This window comes from Mya arenaria, chromosome 2 (genome assembly GCF_026914265.1).
Source record: "Mya arenaria isolate MELC-2E11 chromosome 2, ASM2691426v1".
NCBI lineage: Eukaryota > Metazoa > Mollusca > Bivalvia > Myida > Myidae > Mya > Mya arenaria.
Genome location: NC_069123.1, coordinates 42957056 through 42983994, shown reverse-complemented (window position 1 = coordinate 42983994; position 26939 = coordinate 42957056). Strand labels below are relative to the sequence as shown.

Here is a 26939-nt window from a genome sequence, read left to right as displayed (position 1 = left end):
AATGTGTATGTGGATAAAAATGCGTAGTTGTGAGAATGGTTGTAGTCGTATAAGTGGCTGGAAGGTTGTTGTTGGCGCAGTAATTGATGTCGTACCGTAGTGTTGGTAGTTGTCAGCATTGTTGTGGCTGCTGAAAGATCTAGATGTGGTCTATGTTCTCCAAACAATCATGCCCTGTCTTGTTCTAAAGAAAAACATACTGTATAATAACGGTATTAAAGAAAATAGTTTAATAATTATATCGAAATATATATATTTATATATTCTCATGTAAGAATTTGTATTCTTTCATGTAAAATGTAATGCGCAATAATGTTCTTTAAATGAGTGTATTTTAAGATAGTTTTAATTAATTAACATGTTACTAGAATTGTCATAGTAAATGGACGTCGAAGTTATGTCTGTAATTATAAACTAATGTTGATAAATTTATCAAATAGGAGTCAGCGCTACACTTTAGTTTCAGCATAAAAAGCTGTGGATTGATAGTAGTGAAACTCATAACAATCATTTGAACATTTGAATAACATACATAATCCAATATCAAGATTTCATGAATTAATAGTAGGAAAGCACACCAACTTTAAATCTGTTTTAAATAACACGTAATTGATACATTTAGAATACATGTTTTGTCACTCAACCAGGATTGCTTTTATTGATCTTGCAGACTCATTTTCGCTTTGCTTTAAAACATATTTACAGTTTGAACAGAACTAGAGACAAACCTTAATTATTCGTCGAAAAATAAATGATATAAAGTATTGTTTTGTCTTTCGGGTGATGTTGTTTTCATAAAAAATTTATGGACAATTGATTATGTAAATCGAATAAAATTTTATACAACACAGCACAAAATGGTCATGCTCTGCCAGAGACTGCACGTTTGAAACCAAAAGTCAAGTATTTTTCCCTCAATCTAAGATTTATACAAAAAGCACTTATTTCTCCAAGAAGCGTAACCGTTTCAGTAAACTGTTATAATTTAACTATATTTTATTAAATTTAAGTTGAAACTGAATGATGTGTTCAAACAGTATTTAGCGGTCAACATACTTGATTGTCCAATGAGAAGGCAGTATACTTCAGATTTGCCAACACATTTATTTCAGTAAATCAGCAGTCATCCGTTATTGATTTTAATCAGGTGACGTGGTAGATATAAACAGTGGCTGTAGGTACTTCACACAATAGGATGTAGATCAGTAAAATTTAAGGTTATTCGTATGTATACTTACACAAAAATAAATGGTTATGCGACTGTGTCGCATCAAAACGTTTATGTTTTAAGTACATACTAACAACCTTCAATCATTATTTGAACTGCAATTTTTCAAGTTTTATTAAAGAAAGAAATCAAGCATGTGATTTACACTAAAACTGACATAAACTATTTGGAAAAAACAACAACAGAGTTTTGCACAATGCAATCAATGTTGTTTTTTTACAGATTGGTAATACTCTTGTTGTTTTTTTTTGCAAAGAAGCTGAAAAAACACAAGCAAGCTAAGACATTTATATAAGACTGACTTTTCGACGGGTAATTGTACGCTGGTTGAGAAAATGCTGACATTTAGATCCGGCATGCATTTAATCCGATGTATTAACAGAGACTCAAATAATGTCAAATAAAGAAAGGCGCAAAATATGCATTGTTTGCAAATAGGAGTTGTCATACTTGTTTGTATAAAGTTCTATTCTCGTCGAATAATGAAGCGGCAAATGTTATATTTAATGCAAGATAGAGTTATTTAACATTGTCATTCAAATAGGTTGGATATGAAGTAGTTTCATAGTTTATAGTTTATTTCAAATGCATAAAGGCCATAGGCCAATGAGCATACAAGAATTATGCATATATACACATATATACACATATATATCATGACAATTCATAGATCAGTAGGTTTGATAGTATCGAAAGGTATGCACCAGTCAATTGTAACAACGCCCGCTTCCCCAAGGTCCGGGGGTATACCGGGGATAGCCGGGGAAATGGGCCGTATTTTTACCTTTCAGGTGGCCTCGCAGTGCCGGGTGAATGCGGTGGTTTTGTCTTCGCACAAACTATAGCGGGGAATGAGCCTTACCTATAGGGTCCCTAGGGTGCGGGGGCATTTGGCGAGGATTTTACCATATGTTTGTCCCCGCGGAGATTTAACCCGGGGTTGGCTGGACCGAAAGTCAAAGTCCCCGCTATTCCCCGGACCTGGTGGGGCCGTGGTTACAATTGACTTGTGCATTACAATGCCATACATGATGTACTTACGGAGATAATAACTTAAAGGTGCTTTAAGGATTTGCGTGTGTTACAAATTGTGCCGCCGACGCCGACGCTGGGGTCAGTAGTACTCTCCTTATTATTGGAGTAGTCGACTTATAACCTCGTATAATAACATGTAATACAAAAACAAAGCATCAGTTCAAGACCAACTAAAACGATTTAACACATCATTGACCTTGACATTCTTCCGGGCTGATTGTATTTACGTTATTTTATGATTATAGAAGACGTATTGTATGAAGAGGCTTTATGCATCAAATGAATCTTGCTATGAAGTACCAATTTATATTGTTGCCGCAAAACGTGCGTCTTATTTGAGACCGAAGTACGCCCCTAACCCCGCGTACCAAGGTGTATGTTGGGGAGGGGGGGGGGGGGGGTCGCACCCACCCTCCTTCTATACTCCGTTGTTTTTATTTGCTCGTCAGAATGCCCTTCATTCGACACTCTCAACAAATTGTTTTGCTTCGATGCGCTTGTGAATTCACATGATCAGCCTCTATACATCAGCGGTGAATAAGAAGCACATGACGATTTAAGTAATAAATCTGTACAAACGAAGATGAATACGAGAACAATGAACGGAGGACATAGTGATATGAAGAAACACCCAAAGGTTCGTAAATTTTAACGATTCAGTTTTAATTGAAAGTACCTTTTGTAATTGTTAGTATTTTTCATTTAAATCAGCTAGACATAACATATCTAATTATAATTAATTACTTCAGTTATAAGGGCAACACGCGACTTGAGGCGCCTATTTCGGCCAATATAGTCCATGGATACAATAATATGCTTACATTGAACAACTCATTTCCAATTACATGAATTACAGGTTTTGTCACATGATTTTAGTATTTCATTTGAACCAAATGCCCATGTATACTTTCATGTACTGTACATGGCCGCAGTTCCTTGTTTAGTTATGCATTAGAGATGATTTAGTCTGATAACCTCTAAACATTTATACAGCAATGATACGCTTGGCCAGATGATCAACCCCAAATAAAAGGTCATAACCGACATGCCGGTGTTCAACTTTGCATAGTTGTTCACCGATTTGTAGTTTTTTGTACGTACAATAATAATATGACCAGCGAAGGTTTTGATTACAATTTAACCCGAAGATGGATTTGCTCGAAATATACGAATGATTCGTTAAATTTGAATTGCAAAATAAGATATACTAGCTATTCACGACGTAAGTATTTAAATGCTGTATATGTACAAAACCCCTTTTCCTAAATTGTCAAAAAAAAAATCATTCGCTTTGCATGCATGTGCTGAGGTGAGAGAAGTGCGTGTGTGTTCCGAAAATGTCCCTAGAATCGCTATCACTTTAAAGGCACTTATTTCCAACGGGGTCCTTTGTTTTTGCTGAAGGGACAGCACGCGGAAGAGACAGTGGTTGGATAAAAGGTAGTCCGGGTGCGATACCCTAGCTCTTTTTCGAAGAGACGCATTGGTTCTTTTACGTGCTCGGTGTAAAGCACCGATACACGGGATACAACTTTCCTGGGTTAAACCAGTACTGAGTACACCACTTTTACAAGCACCACCCTTTAAATGCCGAGCGCCAGGAAAAGGAGCTACTTGTAGCAACTTTTAACGTCTTTCGGTATGACGCGGCCAGGGATCGAACCCACGACCTCCCGCTCCGTATGCGGACGCCTTAACCATAAGCCACGGGGACGGTAAATGCGAGGTCTCTTAGGCATCTAAACTTGTGATTAATTGCGCACATGTTTACTAATGCATAAAAACACAAAGTCTAAGTTTTAAAAAAATAATTCCAGTGTGTTTATACAACCTTATAAATACATGTACATCGAAATTTATATGCTACGTTGGAAGGCATTAGTTTGCCTATAATGAAGACTTTAAACAAAGATAACCCTTTTTTAAATGAGATGTTAAATCTTTTAGTGTTTTTTTTTGGCAATACTGAATATGTTCCCAAAAGGTTAACGTTAATTTATAATAAAGAATAGGTCATGAATATTTTTAGAACTTGTTGATTTTTGCTTTACAACGTCTATGTTCCATTATTTATGCGATCAAAAAGTATGATAAAATTGTCATACCATATGGCCATTTCAGTGCAGTTTCATTATATGTGCTGATGATGTATTCAATAATGTATCATTTCTGAATGAATACATTACTTGTTACTCTGATATCAAAGTATCACCAAACTGTTGAAAGCAATGATATAAAGGATTTTTCTTGTCTTTCGGGTGATGTTGTTTCTATAAAAAATATTTGTTTTTGAATCCAGGAAATGATACATGTTTAGAAATTATCAAGCGGATCATAGTTTGAAATGATGCCCATTAGCGTCGTTCTACCTAAAGTCGAGCAATAGGATGAATTATCGAACAATTAATAACAAGAATAGAATACAGAGAAACAATGTTGTAGGTCATGGGAATAAATTGATAACTCAATTTAACAAAAAGTAATGTTTCAAACGGCATTTTTATCCATTCATGCAGCTACAACAAAAAATGTGCTACTTAAATATTTAAATTTCTATTCGTAAAACTTTACAAACATTTGAATCAGGTGTGGCATACGTTTCCAGCGGCGTAGCCTCCGCTAGGCCATAAGGCCAGGGCCTGCATATCAATTTGCCATTTGTAATGTAAATTTTGTTCCATTGATTTGGATAAACTTCTCTTAAGTTTGTATTTGTCTTTAAGCCTATTTTTCCTCTTGATACACGCCAAAACGCACCATTTGCAAGCTACGCTTTCAAATTTTTCGGGCCCCATACTTTTGAGCATGCACATCAAATTGGCGGGATGAGATTCAGTATTGATTTGAATTGGATCTAAGATTGATGTAGCTTATCGGATTGCGTGGTATGTATAGCTAACAAAAGTCTGAGCATAGAATTGACTATGCTTGGTTTTGAATATTACCGTTGATGAGTGTTTAACGATGGTCAACTTTTCATACAACGAAGGGTCATTAATTACTAAGCGGTCGTAGTCAGTTTTCAACGTTAAAAATTGATTTGACATCCATTGAAAATGAACCAGGAATAAACGAATCTGGAAAACTGTACATAGCGTTTAAGCGAATCTGTAATCTCAAACATCACAAACCTTATAACGTATTGAAGTGTTAACGTAAACGTTCACGTCATTCACAACACTAATACAATCATCATTCCTCAATAGAAAGTTTATCTTTATAGCTATTGATTCTCAAGTCAATATTTACATTAGAGGATAATTGCTTGTTTCAGTGTAAGATCGTAATATATTTCACCAAGGGAGCACCAAAAGATATAGTTCACGAGTGGTGTAAAACACTTTTTATCTTCGTTTTATTATATGCCTTAATTTGGAGTTAAAGGTCATCTTATTACATTTTTTAGAAGAAAAAAAACATGACCATTTCTATGGACACGTAACGCCATTTCGGAAATAACTTCGTTGAAATTGTGTCAAACTTGCAAGCCCTATGCGCGCTTATCGTAGATTTGGAAATGAGCATCCTAAAATTTCAAATCATTGAAAAATATCAATTTTTTTCTTCACTTTTTCAAAGAGTGAGATATCAATTTTTATTTCACTGTTAGATCTCTAATAACCACCGGAAACATAATTATAAAAAAAGAGTGTACACAATTGCACGCATATGAGTGATCCAATATGTGGTGATTGTTGGTATGCGCCTATTATCTTTCTAGTGCACGTGCCTTAAGGAAAAATGTCATCATTTCCATGCGACTCGTAACGTTATCAGCAAGAAACTGAAAACTCCAAACTTGGATGAATACAAACGATTACAATTCGTTTCACTGAAAAGATCAGATATGATATTGTTCACACACATTCCCAATCAAAGAGTTTGGTTGATGGGCCACCATACGAGTATAAATATGAATTGACTAAATTTACTTTTAATGTCGATATCGGAGAAAAGGGTAATAAAATACTAGTAGCCATAGTCATTTTGGTTTTAAGGAAGAGACGCACGCTAAAAGATGTTACAGCCAGTCTCCCCGGATGATATAGATGTTTATGTCAATCTAGTGTGTCATTCATCAAACATGCAGGAAATGGTCATTATGGGAACAGTTTTATAAAATCATTGCCTGTAGAAGGACAAGTCTTGATATCTTGACCGCATACTAGATGTCATGAAAAAAAAACCATAGTCATACCAGCAGATTGTTGAGAACTGATAGTGTACAGTATTAAGCCGCGATTCAATAATAAAATAAAATTGGGCATCAATTTTGCATAGAGGATCATGCTTTTAACCTATCATTTATATTTTATGCTCCGTAGGAATGTTGTAAATTCCAATAAACAAAATATCATACACATTCTATACAATATAGTTTTTACCGGTGACTGATAACATTCAGACGGAAAACATACATGAATAGTATAGTAGTACATGTATTAGCCTCTATTCTGGAGTCACAATTTTGTTTTTGTGCAAATGTCATTCACTATAATCATGAGAAATCATTTCGGATTATGCCCATAATTAAAAATTCATATTAAAAATACAGATAATTTCACTGAAATGCCGCAGACTGATATATACCTGACGATGAGCGTTTAGAAGGCTTTTATAAACAATAAACATGTTGCATGTGGGATGCAGTCATGTGAACAGATAAATCAGTTGCCAAAACGCTTACCAGAAAAAAAAATATCCGCTCCTGGGTGGGCTCGAACACCAACCTTTCGGATAACAGCCGAACGCGCTAACCAATTGCGCCACAGAAGCAGCTGTGTGAAGGAAAGGTATACAGTGTATTTATAGCTAAATGCCAACCCGGAAGTCACGTGTTTTAATGTTGACAAAATTCAGAAAATTAGGACATACGTGAGGAGATAACTATTTGTTTCAATATCGTACACTTCTTATATGTAACTGCTTTAAAATGTGGGAACTCAGCTTAGTTTTGTTCCTCGTGTCAGTTTTAACAACTGTTAAGGTAAAATTACTTTGCTCTTAACATTATTTGGCAATACACGATTAATTTTACTTATTAATTAGTTTTTGTAATAAATGAATACTGTATTGAAGTTATGTTAACTAATTAACAATAAAAGATAACTGTTATATGTTGTTTTCTAATCCTCGAAAACATTGTGATGAATTTCATTTCTATGCATATAACTTATGTATGTTTGTATGCTATTCGTCAAATAAATAAAGTTTATACTAACAGATAACTGATGATTTTCATCATACGTTATATTCTACACTGTAATGTATATGCTGTTTTAGTGTACATTTAACATGGACCTATAAGTTATTAATTTCCCTGGTGTCAACAATCCATTTTTATTATTTATATTTTAAAATATGATTACTGTACGGTAAACATAAGATGATACTTGGTAATGCAACTGGTCAATTGTAACTATGCCCCTCTCCCCCCCCCCCCCCCCCCCCTGGTCCAGGGAATAGCGGGGACTTTGATTTTCGGTCCAGCTGATCCCAGGTATAATCCCCATCCTGTGGGGTCAAACTGCTGGTAAAATCCCTGCCAAATGCCCCCGCACCCTGGGGACATCCTAAGTAAGGCCCATTCCCCGCTTTTTTCAGCATGAAAACTAAACCACCGCAGACACTCAGGCCACCTGGAAGCCAAATACACGGCCCATTTCCCCCGCTATCTCCGGTATTACCCCCAGATCTTGCAGGGGGCGGTGGTTACAATTGACTGGTGCATAAACTCGTGGTATGACCTTGTTTTGTCCATTTTCCTCTTGTCCATTTTCCTCTTCTCATTATGGTACAACTTTGTAGAGGTACTACATTTTCTTGTTATGACTACTCTTGTAATCACCTGGACTATGAAAACTAGTTATCAGATAAACACATTCGGTTACTTGTTCTGGTCACAAATTTTACCTGCAAATGTGCAAAAAATAAATAATATTAATCCCAAATTTACCAAACTGGACCATTTCAACCATTCATACGATGAACCATTTGGAGTATTACGAAATAAAACTTGTGTAAGGGTAATGGTAAAGGCAAGTGTTTTGATTATTTATTGATCTTGCTTTTGTGTGCATTTCAGGGTTACACACAGTGTGGTAGAACAAGTTGTTATGGTAAAATATAATTTCATTTTACTAGTCTTATAATCTTGCAGTGTTGCCAAATACATCTTTTATAAAGTAATAATTGCATTGACTGCCTTTCCTTTTAACATGCTTTTAAAGTAAAATTCACCTCAGTAAATATACCAGTACAAAGTTGTTTATTTAAATGTTAAAATATATGGAAGTGCTTGATTCATTCAATGTTTTCACATGGCTTTTTTGCTTTTTTTCTTCCAGGGTCAGGAGCTTACTGCTGTTCTTACGACTCATCAGAGTGTTGCTGGGATACCATCTCTGTATACTCTTACTGGTGTAAGTTGCTCTCTAGATTAAATATATGAAATTGTTATATTTTACAATTAAATGTAACAGTTAACTGAGATTTTAGCTCTATGTACTTCATCTGAAGTCAGCAATGCATATCACGAATCACGCGCTATGGTTGCTTGGTATTAATCAGATCTTGAAACTATGTGACAAAGTGTCATAAATGTTCTATTCTACTGCCTCATCATATGACCAATGATTTTTTGTTTTTTTACAACTCGTGATTTTGAGAAAATGATTTCATCTTCTGTAAGATTTAAAGCAACTAGCTCACAGATTTAATGCTGTTCAAAATTAGTAATTATGTCCTCCCTTTGATTGAAAGGGAGACATAATGAATTTGTGATTATTTTTATTATTATTTCTTCAACCAAATTTTGTCCAGAGCACAACTCAAAATCAACATGAAAGATTGTAAAACTTGAAACATTGATAGATACCAATATGAATTTGTGCACCTCAAAACATAATTATAACTCTGGGGCACTCTGAGGTATCTCTTGTTTATTTTATATAATGCTTTAATGTAAAAACCTAGTAACCCCCTCCTTCAGTATTATCTCTCTCATCTAAGCTACTGTTAAGGGGAGACGTCAGTTTTTGAAGGTGGCTCTCCAAAAACAAATTTCATGTATATATGAATATTTTTATGTACTAAAAACAACTGCCAGATACTCATTTGATCAGAATTTTGTACCAGGCCTTAGGTTATTTAAGTTTGAATAGCATTACTAATGCCTTTTGTCAAAATAGAGCATTTTTCCCCCATTTTTTATAATTGTAAACAATAGAGCTTTTACTTGAACTTTGATTATGTTTCGTCATGGTAGCAAGAATTTTGTTTACAATTCAAACATTATTTGTTGATATCCTACCCTATAGAATGTGAGTGTGTCCCTTTAAGGATGATGGATATTTTTGAACTGGTTGTTTGCTTTTTTTGTTTCGAGTCAGGTGATGTGATCTGTTATTTAGAACAAAATAGTCAACAAGTAATTTGGCTTCCTTTATGCTTTTTGTTGATTGATTTATGTTGATTTCTATTTAATGAACCTAACCTGCTACTTTTACATTTTAAATCAGCTATAAAATGTTTGAAATTGATAAAAAAAATCCATTGAAAATAAAGTTTTTAGACATAGGCATTGTGGCATGAAATATTTAATGAAGTATAAACCAAATATTAGATGTTTGTCAGTGTAATGTTATTACATAAATTATGTTATTTTTGTCTGAAAATCTTCTATATAGGTATGAAATAAAATAAATATTTCATTAGTCTTTTGGTCTTTCGGATAGTAGGATCACCTCTATCTTGTTTGCATCATAATACAATGTTCTAAGAACTCAGCCTGCATTCTGTGTGATATGGACCTTATACCAGCAACTGAAAGTGGTACAACCCTACTTATCAATGGAGTAACATATAATATTCCTTATGTTTTGTATTGGAAATACGTTTATGTACCGGTGGATACCTTGTTCATAGATTAAGTTTGTGAACTGGTAAGAAGCAGGAATTTCCTGGAAAGACATATGTTCTTATAATACAAATTTCTTCCATTGAAAGACTAAATGGAATTTGTTTTGAATTAAAAGTAATTGTTTAGTTACATATGACAAAAATGAGTAGCACTGCTCAATATTTATATTGGCAACACAATTTTTTTAATTCACTGGAGCCTAGAGCTAAAGTAGCGAACTTCAAATTTTATGTTTTTGAATTTAAACAAAAATCTTACAAACATCCTTCTGCTACTGTCTATAGGGTTTTTGCTTAAGAGTTATATAAGATAGCTGCACCCTTTTCCTTTATATTAGCATCCTTTTGCCCTCAATGAGACCAGCATGGACACCCTTCTGCCTTAATAGAATTAAATGCTTACAACTGTTTTGATTAAAACTTGAAATATGACTGTAAAAGGAAAATCAAATAATATGAGCTTTACATATTTGACAGTTGAAACAAATTAAACACAATTCCGAACATTTTCTGACCAATTCATTCAAGTTTTTCACAGCCTTATACGATGTACCCTTTTCACCTTGAGCACTCTGTCGTTTTCTGCAGCACCCTGGCCTTTTTAAAGCCTGGCTTACACCTCTGTCTTCATGGTTCATACGGATTTTTAAAAATATTTCATTGTTTCTTATGTTTTTATTTATATAAAAACATAACATATTTTGAAGTTTGCTACATATTTTGAAGTTTGCTACGCTGGTGCCAGGCATAGCATAACATAATTTTGTTTTTTGTTTTTCAGGGTTTTGGTTTATCTGGTTCTGGGTGGTGTTCTTCATCATCTCCTGCTCCATCTGTATCTGCATCCGGAGGCGGCGTCAAGCTTATGCCCAGCCTCGCTACGTGATCGTTGACAACCAGCAAACATACGGCACAGTAGCCCCTCCGGGATACCAGTATAATAGTGGCTATAATGTGACCGCCAATGTCCCCACACAAAACGCTGTTCCTGCTTCAGCACCAGCTTACCAAGTAAGTTCCATGTTTCATGCTAAGGAAGTATAAAGTACATTGTATAAATACCGCTATTTCTATATGAAAATTTTCTATATAGGTATGAAATAAAATTCATATATTTCCTTAGTCTGTTGATCTTTGGGATAGTACTACTCTCTTCTGTTTGCATAATAATACATGTTCTGAGGGTTTGGTCTGCAGTCTGTGTGATATGGACCTTACACCAGCTATTGAAACTGGTACAGCCCTTACATAACATAATATTCCCTATGTTTTGTATTAGAAATACTTGTATGTGGACCTTCTATGTAGAGTCAGTTCATGAACTTAAAGAAACAGAAAAAGACTAACAGCTGGTTAAACACTATTTCAAAGCTTATGAATTGATTTGTAAATGTTTATCTCCGTGTTTGGTTTAAAATAATGACTTTTTCTTACTTATATCTTATCAAATCAGTTTGTTTGCATTTTAAATATCACATCACTTTTAAGGCCTTCATCTCAATATTAAATTGGAATATAACATCTTACAAGCTAAATGCTTAAAATGCTAGGTCATACAAGAGACAAATTAACATTCAAACATTTATCAGGTACAATGTATCTTAAAGCAGATCAACAGAATATTATTTGATGGTATCGTTATTGCCATTTACTTTTTGATGGAGCGTATGAAATAAGTTTCCAATTACTTCTAGGAATAGAGTAAACTGTTTGGGAAGCATGAATGAGTTTTGTGTAAAATGAAATTTTGTATGAAGGTTTTATGTATTGTTTTTCATTGTTCTTTTTCAGGAGAAGCCCCCAGATTATGAAACTGTAGCTGGACAAAGAAAATAACAAGATTTGTTTAAGAATTTCCTGTCATTTGTACCGTGTTCTTCCAATTTACTATGTATTTTTGGTTTCTTTAGTGCTTACTTTTGAACATTCCTTCAAGTTCTATTGATCAATGCAAATATTATTGGACATAAATTGTACGAGTTTGGGGTCACACATTGGTTAAAGTTTTGCATGTAAGCACCTTTAAGACATTATCTGAGTAAATACATCATTTATTGCATTGAAACTTTGAATATTTATTCCCAACTATCTTACATGCTAAATTAATAAAGTAAGATAACACTTATTTGGATATAATGCAAGTAATAGGCCTTTATTATTAGACTTAGAAATTCTGGTTCAGGTTTTGCATGCAAGCACACATAGGTTAATATCTCAGCAACTATGTGAGATATTGCCTTGAGACTTAATACAATGGTACTTAATTAAGCAAGTTAGATAACTCTAGTTTGTATTTAATACCAATAATAGGCCTTTATTATTTGACTTATATATTCTTGTTAAGGTTTATCTAACCACATTTAAGTCAATATCTCAGCAAATATATTATGTATTGCATTGAAACTTTAGATATGTATTCCCAACTATCTAACCTACTAAATTAATGAAGTAAGATAACACTTTTCTGAATATAATGCAAATTATGGACCTTTATTATTGACTTAGAAATTCTGGTTAAGCTTTTGCATGTAAGAACACATAGGTTAATATCTCCGCAATACTTTCTGTATTACATTGAGACTTTATACAATGGTACTCAACCATCAAATCTACTTAAATAACCAAGTAAGGTAACATTTGCATTAAATTCAAATAATGGCCCCTTTTTATTTGACATAGAAATTCTGGTGAAGGTTTTGCATGTAACCACTTTAAATTCAATACCTCAGCGAACACATCATGTATTGCATTGAAACTTTACTTTCTGGCTCCCAACCATTTAACCTTCTTATTAAATCAAGTAAGATCATGCTATCTTTCATATTATTTAATTTTTGCCCGTTTATTATGCAACTTACAAATTCTGAAAAGTCTTGCTTGTTAGCACACATAGGATAATATCTCAGCAACTACTTGATGTATTGCATTGAGACTTTATACAATGGTATCCAACCACCTAACCTAATTGAATAACCAAGTTAGATAACTGTCTTTTGCAAATAATGGCCCTTTATTATTAGACTTAGAAATTAGGGTTAAAATTATTTATCACATTTATGTTAATACACAGCACATCAGTCCTGTTGTCAATAATCTTTTTTTTGCAATAAGTAATCAGCTACAGAAAAATTTACTCATTTTAACATAATGAATAACTTTTTAAATTGCAAATATAAAGATTGATTGCATTTGTTTTTAGTGTTCATGCTTTCAGAAAGCAGGAGGGCATGCTTTGAAATTTCCAAGGAGTGCTTAGCACATTTTATGGAATTTACTTGCGTAAACTCCTGTGATTGTATGAATGTATAAATGTATAGATATATAGTCAGTCATAAGGTACACTGCTGTTAGTTGTATAGACAGTTGTGTAGCCCAAGGCCAGTTTAACAAGCAAGCTATTGACAACGTGAAATGATTATCTGTATTACTCAAAACACGATATTTGTTTTCCTCAGTTTAGAAAAGCTAATTATGTTTGTTTGATATAAATGTTCATATAAAATAGTCATTGAGTTGATGGTGCTTATTCAATCTGTATATGTTGAGAGTTTTATGAAGCTTACGAGATATGAGTCGATTTCAAATGTGCGCTTCAGAAAGTATATATTAGTTTGAAATAATGGTTATTCAAGATTATAGCATGTAATTCAATATTTGTTTTAATATGAATTTCCATTTGAAAAAAATACAAGTAAGGATTTTTTTTTCATTAAATCATGTATCCCTTAATCAGTTTATGTTCATACATGTATGTTGTGTTCAAGATTCCGGAAAGGGACCCCTTATCGCCAGGAACTTGAGAAATTATGAAATATTTGTTTAATGAAATATCACAGGGAGAAAGTAAGGCCTCTGATCTAAAAAAGCATAATAAGAATACTAATAAGAATACAGAAACTGAAAAGTCAGTATACTGTTCCAATGATTAGCCCACTTCAGAAAATGGTTGGGGTGGGGGGTAAAATAAGAAAAAAACTTCCTTACTGCGGACAATTGTTTTTGTGTAATTTTCTATATTTTTTAATATTAAACAAGTTGCTCTGTTTCAATGAGTACTTGGGGTAAAAAAATAAATATTTTTCGTTGAGTGGTAAAAAATTGATAATCCCAAGAAGAAATATAGTAAAACCTTTTACATGTTCATTATTGATGAAATTCTTATCTTCAGAGAAAAATAATGATTGGAATAGAAGCTTCATTTGAGCAAAAACTGTTATTTGTATGAAAAACAGTCATAATGATATTGCTGAATAAGTTTTTTTTTAGGTTGGGCCAATTACCAGCTACATACACTATACTTAAACAGATTACAACTAGAAAAAATGTAGTTGGTTTTCTAATGTTGTTTATAACTTGAGGCCAAACTCAATTGTGTATCAATACAATATTACATGTTGCAACAGTGACCAACTCGGGTGCATATACAATAAAATATTATTTTAAATTCATATTGTTTGAAAATGTTAATTTGATTTAAGTTATTTTTATTATTTTTTAAATTTTGAATTGATTGAGTTGTTTTTTTGTTTTAAAAAAATCAACCTTGCACCAATACTTCTCTTTCTGATATTGGAACCAGACCTTTTCGAATAAATCAAAATTTGGTCAGGATTTCGTGATATAACAAACCATGAAATCAAAGAAATGAAATGATTGCACAGTGAACATGAACTCTGGCACTATGGTTATGATAAAGATAGTGATATAAATGTTTCAAACTGTGTGACTATTTTATAAATCAAAATAGAATTGTTTTGTTTAAGAATAAATTGTTTTAATTGTATTTTACATTCGTTTAACTTTATCTATTTTTCAATGTTTGTGAAGAAAACCCACTGGTCAAGCTTGGTGATCACAAACCAATTGGCCAATGCAGGTAATGGAACCAGAAATGCCTTGCTGATGTTTCATCATATGTATACATATGTGAGAAGAAAGGACTGGTGCATTTTTACTACTGTTTTATGCATAATCATAACATAATAAAATGTGTGGTATATAAGTGGAATAAAAGAGTTGTTCATATGTTTTTTTTCTTGATTGCTACTTCGTTAAGTAATGGTTTCAATTGAACGTTTCAACTATTCTAGACAATTATTTTGAATACATGAAATTAAAATGCATTCAAATGTTCTAAAATCTTACCACTCTATTCTACATCTTCATAATTTTATAATTGGCCATAAAAGCTTTAAGCCTCATTTATCATAAAGAAATCCAGGTTATTATGACCAGTGTGATGAGGGTCATCTCCGGTCGAAAAGTCAAATGTGAAAACAAAAATGCTAGCATCCTCCCTCTTGTCATGATAGTTAACCAATTGGTGCCAGAGAGTTCCCCCTTTGTCATGATAGTTGACGAATTGGTGCTAGCTCTCTTCCCTTTTCCATGATGGTTAGCCATTTGGTGCTAGCGATCTCCTCTTTGTCATTCTAGTTAATCAATTTGTGCTAGCGATCTTCCCTCTCCATGAAAATTTACTAATTGGTGCTAGCCATCTTCCCACCGTCGTGATAGTTAAACAATTGGTGTTAGTGGTCTCGTCTGTGACTCGATAGTAAAACAATTGGTGCTAGCGATCTCGGCTTCGTCATGATAGTTAAACAATTGGTGCTAGCGATTTCCGCTTCGTCATGATAGTTCAACAATTGGTGCTAGCCATCTCCCCACCGTCAAGATAGTTTAACAATTGATGCTACCGATCTCACCTTCGTCATGATGGTTAACCAATGTGTGCTAGCGATATACCCTTCGTCATTAAATTAGTAGTTAACCGATTGGTGTTAGCGATCTCCCCTTCGTCGTGATAGTTAAATAAAATTGGTTCTAGCGATCGATCCCCCCTCCCCCCTTCGACATGAAATTTATCGATCTCTCCTCTTTCATGATAGTTAACACATTGGTGCTAGCTATCTCCCTTTCGCCATGGTAGTTACCTCATCGTTATAATCTCCGCTTTGTTACACAATCATTGAAAGCGATCTAGCTACTTCTTGTCATGATAGTAACTCTGTCGTTTTAACCATCCGGCCTCTTCATAATGGTAATAAGCTTATGGTCGTTAACTTGGCATTCTTCGTTTTGTCATGATACTCCAACATTGTTTACGATCTTTCTTTCGCCGTTCTCGTTTCCCCCATTGTGACTCAGAATCTGGCTTTTTTTTGTAATAATAGTATATAACTATTCCGTTGTTAACGACCTCCATCATCGTCAAGATAATTATCCCATCGCTTTAAAGTATACGCCTTTCAACAAAACAGTTACCCCAATCGTTGTAAACGAGTTCCCCTTCATCATGATGATTACCCTATTGTTGTTTGCGATCTCCCCGTCCTCATGCTGATCACTCCATCGTTGTTTACAATATCCCCGTCCTCACGATGATTTCCCCATCGTTGTTTGAGATCTCCCCGTCCTCACGATGATTTCTCCATCGTTGTTTGCGATCTCCCCGTCCTCACGATGATTACCCCATCGCTGTTTACGATCTCCCCGTCCTCATGATGATTACTCCACCGTTGTTTACGATCTCCCCGTCCTCATGATGATTACTCCATCGCTGTTTACGATCTTCCCGTCCTCATGATGATTACTCCACCGTTGTTTACGATCTCCCCGTCCTCATGATGATTACTCCACCGCTGTTTACGATTTCCCGTCCTCATGATGATTACTCCACCATTGTTTACGATCTCCCCGTCCTCATGATGATTACTCCACCGTTGTTTACGATCTCCCCGTCCTCATGATGATTACTCCACCGTTGTTTACGATCTCCCCGTCCTCATGATGATTACTCCATCGCTGTTTACGATCTCCCCGTCCTCATGATGATTACTCCATCGCTGTTTACGATCTCCCCGTCCTCATGATGATTACTCCACCGTTGTTTACGATCTCCCCGTCCTCATGATGATTTCTCCACCGTTGTTTACGATCTCCCCGTCCACATGATGATTACTCCATCGCTGTTAACGATCTCCCCGTCCTCATGATGATTACTCCATCGCTGTTTACGATCTCCCCGTCCTCATGATGATTACTCCACCGTTGTTTACGATCTCCCCGTCCACATGATGATTACTCCATCGCTGTTTACGATCTCCCCGTCCTCATGATGATTACTCCACCGTTGTTTACGATCTCCCCGTCCTCATGATGATTACTCCACCGTTGTTTACGATCTCCCCGTCCACATGATGATTACTCCACCGTTGTTTACGATCTCCCCGTCCTCATAATGATTACCATATCGTTGTTTACGATCTCCCCTTCCTCGTGACGATTACCCCCATCGTTACTTACGATCTCCCCTTCCTCATAATGATTACCCCATCGTTGTTTAAGATCTCCCCTTCCTCATAATGATAACCTAATCGTTGTTTACGATCTCCTCTTCCTCGTGATGATTACCCCATCGTTGCTTACGACCTCCTCTTCATTACGATCATTACCCCATCGTTGTTTACGATCTCCTTTTCATCGTGATAATTACCCCATCGTTGTTTACGATCTCCCCTTCATTATGATGATTACCACATCGTTGTTTACGAACTCCCCTTCATAGTGATAATTACCCCATCGTTGTTTAAGATCTCCCCTTCTTCATAATGATTACCCCATCGTTCAAAACGATCTCCCCTTCATCGTGTTGATTACCCCATCGTTGTTTACGATCTCCCCTTCATCATAATGATTACCCCATCGTTCAAAACGATCTCCCCTTCATCATGATGATTACCTCCATCGTTGTTTACGATTTCCCCGTCCTCATTCTGATAACACCATCATGTTTTACGATATCCCCTTCCTCGTGTTGATTACCCAATCGATGTTACGATCTCCCCTTCATCATGATGATAATCCCATCGTTGTTTAGACCTCCCATTTATCACGATGATCACCCCATCGCTGTTTACGATCTCCGCTTCATCATGATAATTAACCCATCGTTGTTTACGATCTCCGCTTCATAATGATAATCACCCCATCGTTGTTTACGATCTCCCCTGCATCATAATGATTACGCCATCGTTCAAAACGATCTCCCCTTCATCGTGTTGATTACCCCATCGTTGTTTAAGATCTCCCCTTCATCATAATGATTACCCCATCGTTCAAAACGATCTCCCCTTCATCATGATGATTACCCTCGTCGTTGTTTACGATCTCCCCGTCTTCATGCTGATTACACCATCATTTTTTACGATATCCCCTTCCTCGTGTCGATTACCCCATCGATGTTACGATCTCCCCTTCATCATAATGATAATCCCATCGCTGTTAAGACCTCCCATTCATCACGATGATCACCCCATCGCTGTTTACGATCTCCGCTTCATCATGATGATTATCCCATCGTTGTTTACGATCTCCGCTTCATCATGATGATCACCCCCATCGTTGTTTACGATCTCCCCTTCATCGTGATGATTATCCCATCGTTGTAACGATATCCCCTTCATCGTGATGATTACCCCATCGTTGTTTACGATCTCCCCTTGATCGCGATGATTTCCCCATCGTTGTTTACGATATCCCCTTCATCATGGTGATTACCCCCATCGTTGTTTACGATCGCCGCTCCTCATGTTGATTGTCCCCTCGTTGTTTACGATATCCCGGGCCCTTCCTCATTGTGATTACCCAATCGTTGTTTACGATCTCCTCGTTCGCATGATGATTGCAACATCGTTGTTTACGATCTCAACTTCCTCATGATAATATACACCATCGTTGTTTACGATCTCCCCGTCCTCATAATGATTGCAACATCGTTGTTTACGATATCTCATGCATCATGATAATAACACCATCGTTGTTTACGATCTCCCATTCCTCATAATAATTGCAACATCGTTGTTTACGATCTGAACTTCCTCATGATAATATACACCATCGTTGTTTACGATCTTCCCGTCCTCACGATGATTGCAACATCGTTGTTTATGATATCTCATGGATCATGATAATTACACCATCGTTCTTTACGATCTCCCCGTCCTCATGATGATTGCAACATCGTTGTTTACGATCACCCCTTCATCATCATGATTACCCATCGTTGTTTACGATATCTCGCTACGATAAGCTGTTAAATATATTTCAATTCCGTAATTGTGGATGATTTTGTTTTATTGCCTTTAAACAAATCAAGTTTAATCATTATTGGGCAAGGACTGAGCCTTCTTTGTACCGATACTGGCACATATGGTTTTACCAGCCTGATTGACCACATAGGAGTTTCTCTCCTTTTTTAACAATAATCTATTGACAATACATGATACATAGGGTGTGTTTTTTTCGAGAGAAACCCTTGTGATTGACCCAATAATGATTTGATTTTATATGTCACGGTTTATATCAATTTATGTATTATATCATATAATATATCAAACTTTTATGAAATGAAAAGAGCCAATTAATTATTGAAACAAAATATGTAAAAGGTTATAGATAAAGAAATATAAATATATATACACATGTATACATACATACATACAGACAGACTAGTTCTTTGATAGGCGATATCGACAAAAGTAATTCGTGCATTTTTTTGTTCCGACTCGATGAAGACGCTATAATTCGAGGAAAAAAGACAACCCGGAAAAAATTCGGTGAACCAAAAAACTGTGCAAATCACAAGTCTCTTTACAAGTCGTTTGTTTGTTTTTGACTGCGTTGTTTATGTATTGAAAGGTTAGATTTTCAGGGAACATGATGTGTATTATTCAACGTTTTTTGTTGCTCTGACTAATGACTTAATTTGATATAATGTTTGATGAGTTAGATTAAGTTCGGATAACATTTCTTTCGGACGAAGTGATCCTTTGTCAATTTGCTGAATTACAAATATTTTCTACAAGTTGCATCGTATATCTATTATTTATTGCAAAGTTTATGAGATGTGTGTTGTTGTTTTATATTTATATATAATGGTTTTAACCGTAAATTGTACTACTAGTAGTTGTTGTTTTGTTGAATTTTTGGCTTGCTGTCGCCTATGTTCTTTTTGTACTTCGACAAATTTATTCGCCGTTATCATCACATAGTACTGTTTCACATTGTGCTTTTACTCTTGCTTCTTATAATGATATAAACGTCACTTAATTTGGAAAGTTGTTTGAGTCTGTGTTCTTTTTGTTTTGTCTTGATTTTTAATTATTTATATTATCATTACATCCTCTTCGTTTCCATCAAATAGTCTGCCCAAGACGCAACCAAAGCTTCTTTTGCGTCCACAGGAATGTTTCCTATTTCTCCTGCAAGAATGGCTATTGTGATTGCCCCACACTAGTAGCTCTTTAGTCTTGCAAGTTATCAGTTGTTCTAGGGAGCTCTCAGAGGCTTTAAGCAGGACCCTAATAGGATTGTATTGACCGTATCGGTCAATCAATTTTGTATGGTAGAAATGGAAAATAAAGGAATAATTTATTGATTTTAGACTCATTATTGAAGACAATGAAAGGACGCAGCCCAGCAAAGCGTGGTGGACGAGGTCGAGGTCGGGGAGCCAGGACTGCTGTCACTGTAGACATTGTTGGTGAAATCACAGATGAGGCAACTGCTGAAACTTCTAATCAAGGTTTAGAGACAAATAATGGAATAAACAGTAAGACATTACGCACAAGTCAATTGTAACCATGGCCCCCCTAGGTCAGGAGTATAGCGGGGACTTTGACTTTCGGTCCAGCCAAGCCTGGCTAAATTCCCCTTCCTGCGGAGACCAACTGAAGCCAGGGACCAGGCTAAACATCATTAAAAAAAAGTCTGGATGGCATTTTAGAATGACTAAGACAAACCCACCGCATTCACCCGGCACTGCGGGGCCACCTGGAAGGTTGTTACCACGGCCCATTTCCCCGGCTATCCCCAGTATACCCCCGTACCTGGTGTGGGGGGGGGGCTGTACATACAATTGACTGGTGCATTAGATTAGAAATAAACCTACCTTTTCAGACGTTGAATCATAATGATCAGATCACTGCGTTTTTACCACCATTTCTTCATCAAAAGATTTTAGGTAATATCTGCTATCTATTGCATGTTTATTACATTATGATTGAATTTAATATTCATGAAATTAATTCATTGAAGGTCCAAATGACAAATTCAATATAGTTTTACGAAAATGTTAATGTTTTCAAATTTATGAACTGTATCAATGATTAACATAGATTAGAATGAGGACATCTATGATGGTCTCTTTTGGAGCTTAATGTGCATTACTATGATGGCGTTTATTTGGAGCTTACAGTGGACTTATATTATGGTGTCTAAGTGGAGTTTAATATGGACTATTATGATGGTGTCTATGTGGAGTTTAATACGTACAAAAATGATGGTGTTTGTGTGGAGTTTAATATGGACTAATATGATGGTGTCTATGTGGAGCTTAATGTGGACTAATATTATGGTGTCTATGCAGAGCTTAATGTAGACTTCTATGATGGTGTCTTTTTTATAGCTTTTTTTATAGCTTTAAAGCAATACAAAAATTAGTGATAAGTTTACTGTATGTATTTCAATATCTTATAATTGCATGCACTGGTGTGTTTAGACACTGATTTAACACCTTGGAATGATAGTTTAGGCTTCTGACTGCTCTAATGAGTTGAAAATATATTTAATCTTTGGAATTTCCAGATGAAATTAAAGCTGGGATTGAAATAGTGCAAGTTGATACACCAAGCCCAGAGAGAAGTCAAGATGATGAGAGAGATATGGAGACAAATGATAAGCAGAAAAATGTGAAGAGTGAAGAAGATATGGATGATGTTGAAGGTGACATGGGTGGGGACAGCGACATAGAGATGTGGGAGGTGACGGACGAAATAACAGCTGAGGAGGAGGTGGGGACCCAACAAGGTGTGTGCAGGTTCAGTTTATGTAGTCGTTCGTATGTTTAACTTGATTTAAGGTGTATTTATTTTCTGTCAAAGTTTCATGAAGATTGGATGGATTGTTTTTGCTCATATTGTTATATAAAACTACCCTGTTACATACATTTGCCACAAACATGACCCATACTTGGAAGTTATTGATAGAATCCTTTTTAACCCCTACTCTTTTATTTAAGTAAGGGCAAATTATTTTCATAAGATTTTGTTTGTCAAGTGTCTCCATACATAGCTTGGCAAACATTGTTAGTGCATTTAAAATGTACAGAGGGTCTATTTAACTTTAGTCTGTACATTGTCTGACCTTCTGCTGTGTAACAAAATGGTCAGTATACTCATTAGATTAAGGCAATCATTGAGCTTGATGTCAGCTTTCAATATGATATCAATATTAAAAGAAACAATTCCAAAATTATGTTACAACATATTAATGATATGGCCTTATTGAGTGTTCACAGAATGCAATATACTCATGAGTGGCTGAATGAGTGGCTCAGCCACAGGTAAATCATTTTTTTGTGATCGCAAGTGAAACATTTTCTGTTTCTTTTAGGCTCAAAATTATTAAAGCTGTTTCTTTAATTGGAATTGTTTAGAAAATCACATGGGGAACATAATTTAATGGCATGCTATGTTGCTTCTGTTAATGTGAACAAATGTCTATAACAACTGTTAAAATATCAAAATTAATGTTGACACTGCAGTGAAAATAGTATTTCACTAAAAATCGTGAAGGAAACTGCTATTCAGGTCAAGTTCTGATGTAATGTTCACATTAAAGACCAATAATAGTATATTACTAAAATAAGTGGTACAGGTTATTCATGGCCTCGTTCAACTTGGGTAATGCATATACATTAGTAACTTACATGTAATTATGCATAAAAAATTACCTATATCTATTACCTTTGATAGCTGATGAAGAAAAGAGCGATAAAGACCAAAATGCACCTGCGAAAGCTAGTCAAAGCAGTACTGATCTAGAGAAGATTCCTACCATCAAAGTTGAAGCTGGTCTAGAAACAAAGGAATCTGTTGAATCGAAAAATGTTGGACCAAAAGATGATAATAATGTTGCTAGCAAAACTGATCAAGGAAAGTCTGACTCTGAAAAATTAGATGCAGATGAATCTGATTCAGCTAAAGAGGTTGCAAAGACAAATAATGAGAAGCAGTCTGTGAAATCAGATGATAGTATAATAGAAGCTGGAAGATCAGATGAAAAATCAGAAGCTGAAATGAAAGATGATATACCGCCAAAAGCTGGCCAAGAGGCTGCAAATACAGCTGCTGGAAACGAGGATGAGAAAAATCAATCTGGTAAATCTGATGATGACCGAGAAGCAGACAACATGGAATCTAAAACAGAGGTTGAGAAACCTAAACCTGGAGAAGCAATTACACAATCTGAAGATTTTAAATCTGAAGCAGGAAAAGATGCTGGAATATCTGAAGATGGGAGTAAAAGTGGAAAATCAGAGGATGGAACGGAGGTTGAGAAATTGGAAGATGTGAAATCTGGAGCTGGTAAATCAGAGGATGGAAAGCAGGCGGATAAATTGGAAGATGGAAAATCTGTGGCTGGTAAATCAGAGGAAGGGAAAGAGGCTGAGAAATTGGAAGATGGAAAATCTGGAGCTGGTACATCAGAAGCTGGAAAGGAGGCTGACAAATTGGCAGACGGAAAATCTGGGGCTGGTTCATCAGAGGATGGCAATGAGGCTAAGAAATTTGAAGATGGAAAGTCTGGGGCATGTAAATCAGAAGATGGGAAGAATAATTGGAGGGATGTAGCAATGTCAGATAAATTGGAAGTTACAGATGCTGCTGATGATGTCATGGTAATTGAAGACTCTGATTCAGAGGTATGATATGGGTTTGGTTTTTCAAGAAGTTTTTCATCTTATATTAGTTTATGTAAACAAGTCCATTTATTCAATTTATCTTTTAGTTTTTATGCCCCTAAAGAAGGGTATTTTAAAATTGCACCTTCCATACGGTTCACTGCGTCCGGACTGTTACTTTGTCATTCACAAAGGGATTTTAAAACAAATGGGACATGTGTTTTGTTCAAAAGATGACATCAAAGTTTAGTGTCACAGAAAATAGTTCAGTCAGGATGGAGTGCTGCATATATATGCACAGAATATAGTTGGTTGTGTCCGGGCTGTAACTTTGTCATGCAGAGAGGGATTTTAAAGTTACTTGACATATGAGTTGAGTACATGAAGATGTGTTGCTTGCAAGACCCATGTCCTTACCCTAAAGGTCATGATCTTACAGGTTCATCATTATTGAATGCTGCTTACAGTCAAATCACAGCTCTGACAGCTTTTGAGTGTCATATTTTAAAGGCATTGTTGGCAATGTGTGCTTTGATTTGTTTTAAGGCATGTGATTTATGTCTGCACATACTATTATGCTATTGAATCAACAAATGTTATTATAATGGTTTATCTTATTTCAGAGTGGCCAGGCAGGAAGCCAAGCTAAAGACAAAAAAGGTACTTGTTTCTGAAATTTAAGCAAGAAGATACCTGTGCATGCCCTTTCTTATTTCAAACAACTGTCAGTCCTAGCTGTTTGTCCTATCTGTCTGTCAGTCCTATCTGTCTGTCAGTCCTTACTGTCTGTCAGTCTTTTCTGTCTGTCAGTCCTATCTGTCTGTCAGTCCTAGATGTCTGTCAGTCCTTACTGTCTGTCAGTCTTTTCTGTCTGTCAGTCCTAGATGTCTGTCAGTCCTTACTGTCTGTCAGTCTTTTCTGTCTGTCAGTCCTATCTGTCTGTCAGTCCTAGATGTCTGTCAGTCCTATCTGTCTGTCAGTCTTTTCTGTCTGTCAGTCCTAGATGTCTGTCAGTCCTATCTGTCTGTCAGTCTTTTCTGTCTGTCAGTCCTAGATGTCTGTCAGTCCTATCTGTCTGTCAATCCTATCTGTCAGTCCCTGTAAGCTTTCTTTAGCAATATCTAAAAGTAAAACATATTTTAAGCAGCATTTTTAATACCAAATGTTATTTAACGCTGCAGGTCACAAAAATGAATTGTTCCTTACATGACAAATATAATTGTGGTATTTACTTCCCTTTTTTTCTAATTAATATTTAGAATTAAATAGTTCCAATTGATAACCTTTTTCTCCTAGGGAAAACAACCATTAAGAAGGAGAAGAAGCAGCCTGATGGGGATGGAAAGGAGGCCGAAGTTTCAACAAGCCAGAAAACTGAGCCAGTGGTGGTGAAAGAATCATTGAGACCGATGCCGGCCATACTGAAAAAAGGCAAGTACCTTAAGAGTGTAATTGGCCCTTTCTTAAGAAAATAAGCATAAGTGTTTACACATCATTTTTTCATGATGATGAAAATTATTCTCATAACAAAAGATTATGCCAGACCACCAAAAACATTTTTAAATATATTTCATTTGAATGAATTACTGGGCCAATTTGAGAGAGCTTATTTAGTAACTACTATTTAAAACTACTTTCGCACATTTCCATTTAAATATTTTGGAACTATTCAGTATTGTATTGATGATTGATATGTATCACAATGGTTCATTTTCCTCAAAATTTGTGCATGTTATTTTTGTGTGTGGTTTCAGGGACTGTTTAATTAATGACTTAACGTAATGAATGCATTTCTGGTTTTCAGTGCAACAGTTGACAGTGAACATCGGGCCGATCCAGGTGCTAGACCTTGCCTCCTCCCAGCTCATACACGTCCTCTCACTCAACCCCACTTTCGAGATCAAGTTTGAGTCTGTTGAGAAAAAAGCCGAGAAGGGCGAGACTAGAACTGAGAGCAGGGGGTACGGATTAATGCAGAGAATAATTCATATGTGTCATTAGTCAGTGTAACTGTATTCTGAATTAAAAATGCAAACAATATATTTATATATGCCCAGTAGTAAAATGTTTAATACTGAAAGCTTGAACAATAGTTCCCTTTTCAATAGATTCTGACACTTTGCAACACTGCATTTAATGATATTTTCATACATTTACTTACATGACAATGTACACGACTTAAACAATATTATAATATAAATCATTTAAAATTATAATATAAATCATTTAAAATTATAACACAAGCCTTTCAGGTACTGTTTTATCACTCTTAAACTTGTACAATATATTAAAACAGCCTTAAGTGTTCTGACCTTGGACTATTTCAGTATGGTGCGGGTGCCCTTCCAGATCCAGACTCCCATGAAGCTGATTAAGGTGGCAGGTGCTCTCAGCAGCCTAAACATTAATGGTCGCGACATGTCCATGAGGTTCCCTGACTCCTTCAACAAGGCTGTCGATGGTTTGGCTTGCTCATGGCTTTATTGAGCTTTATTTATGAAGTGCATGCATTAATATAATTTCATTGTAAGGTCACAATATATTTCACCGAGTCAGCACCATAAGTCATATATATTTCAAAAGTGGTGATGCTACAGGGAAATATCACTTTAAGTGTTTTCAAGGTGAATATATTGCAATTTTACGCTATAACTTTTCCTTTTATAATATGCCTAAAAGAGGTTCTTAAAAGCATTCAATTGCATTTTATTACGAATACTTGCAAAAGTCTATGCACATTTAATGTCATTTAGGAAATGAGTTTGTTGATATTTTGACCAAATCCTGTAAGCACTGATGTTTGAATTGGATAAAAGAATGGGCTTAGAGCCAATAAACAGTAATACTCCTCAACTCTGCCATTACTTTCTCTGTATTGACAGTACTTATTCTCTAAACATCCTATCTAGCAAGTCTTCCAAGCATATGTCTTGAAGTGACTGTATGAGATTCTCAACGTAATAACGTGTTGATATACCATACAAAGAAATACAGGTAGTGTGGTATTTC

General features: G+C 35.6%; 2 protein-coding genes across 3 annotated transcripts in view; both read left to right on the top strand.

The window, feature by feature from the left end:
- Nucleotides 1-2788: 2788 nt before the first annotated feature.
- LOC128225085 (uncharacterized) overlaps nt 2789-26939 on the top strand; it is a 38406-nt gene continuing 14255 nt past the window's right edge. The window contains exons 1-8 of one of the 2 annotated variants that reach the window (XM_052935106.1): nt 2789-2900; nt 20631-20798; nt 21833-22054; nt 23002-23951; nt 24554-24590; nt 25227-25361; nt 25735-25891; nt 26258-26391. In XM_052935106.1, coding sequence (XP_052791066.1) covers nt 20648-20798; nt 21833-22054; nt 23002-23951; nt 24554-24590; nt 25227-25361; nt 25735-25891; nt 26258-26391 — 1786 coding nt within the window. In that variant the 5' untranslated portion in view covers nt 2789-2900; nt 20631-20647. Of the gene's footprint in view, nt 2901-19782; nt 19886-20630; nt 20799-21832; nt 22055-23001; nt 23952-24553; nt 24591-25226; nt 25362-25734; nt 25892-26257; nt 26392-26939 lie in introns of those variants that run through there. The other variant, XM_052935107.1, reaches the window with a different exon arrangement.
- LOC128225086 (uncharacterized) lies at nt 7002-15208 on the top strand. The gene is made up of 5 exons (XM_052935108.1): nt 7002-7250; nt 8349-8382; nt 8611-8685; nt 10965-11194; nt 11975-15208. Exons 1-5 carry the CDS (start codon nt 7197-7199, stop codon nt 12017-12019), a joined length of 438 nt encoding a protein of 145 aa, XP_052791068.1. The 5' UTR covers nt 7002-7196; the 3' UTR covers nt 12020-15208.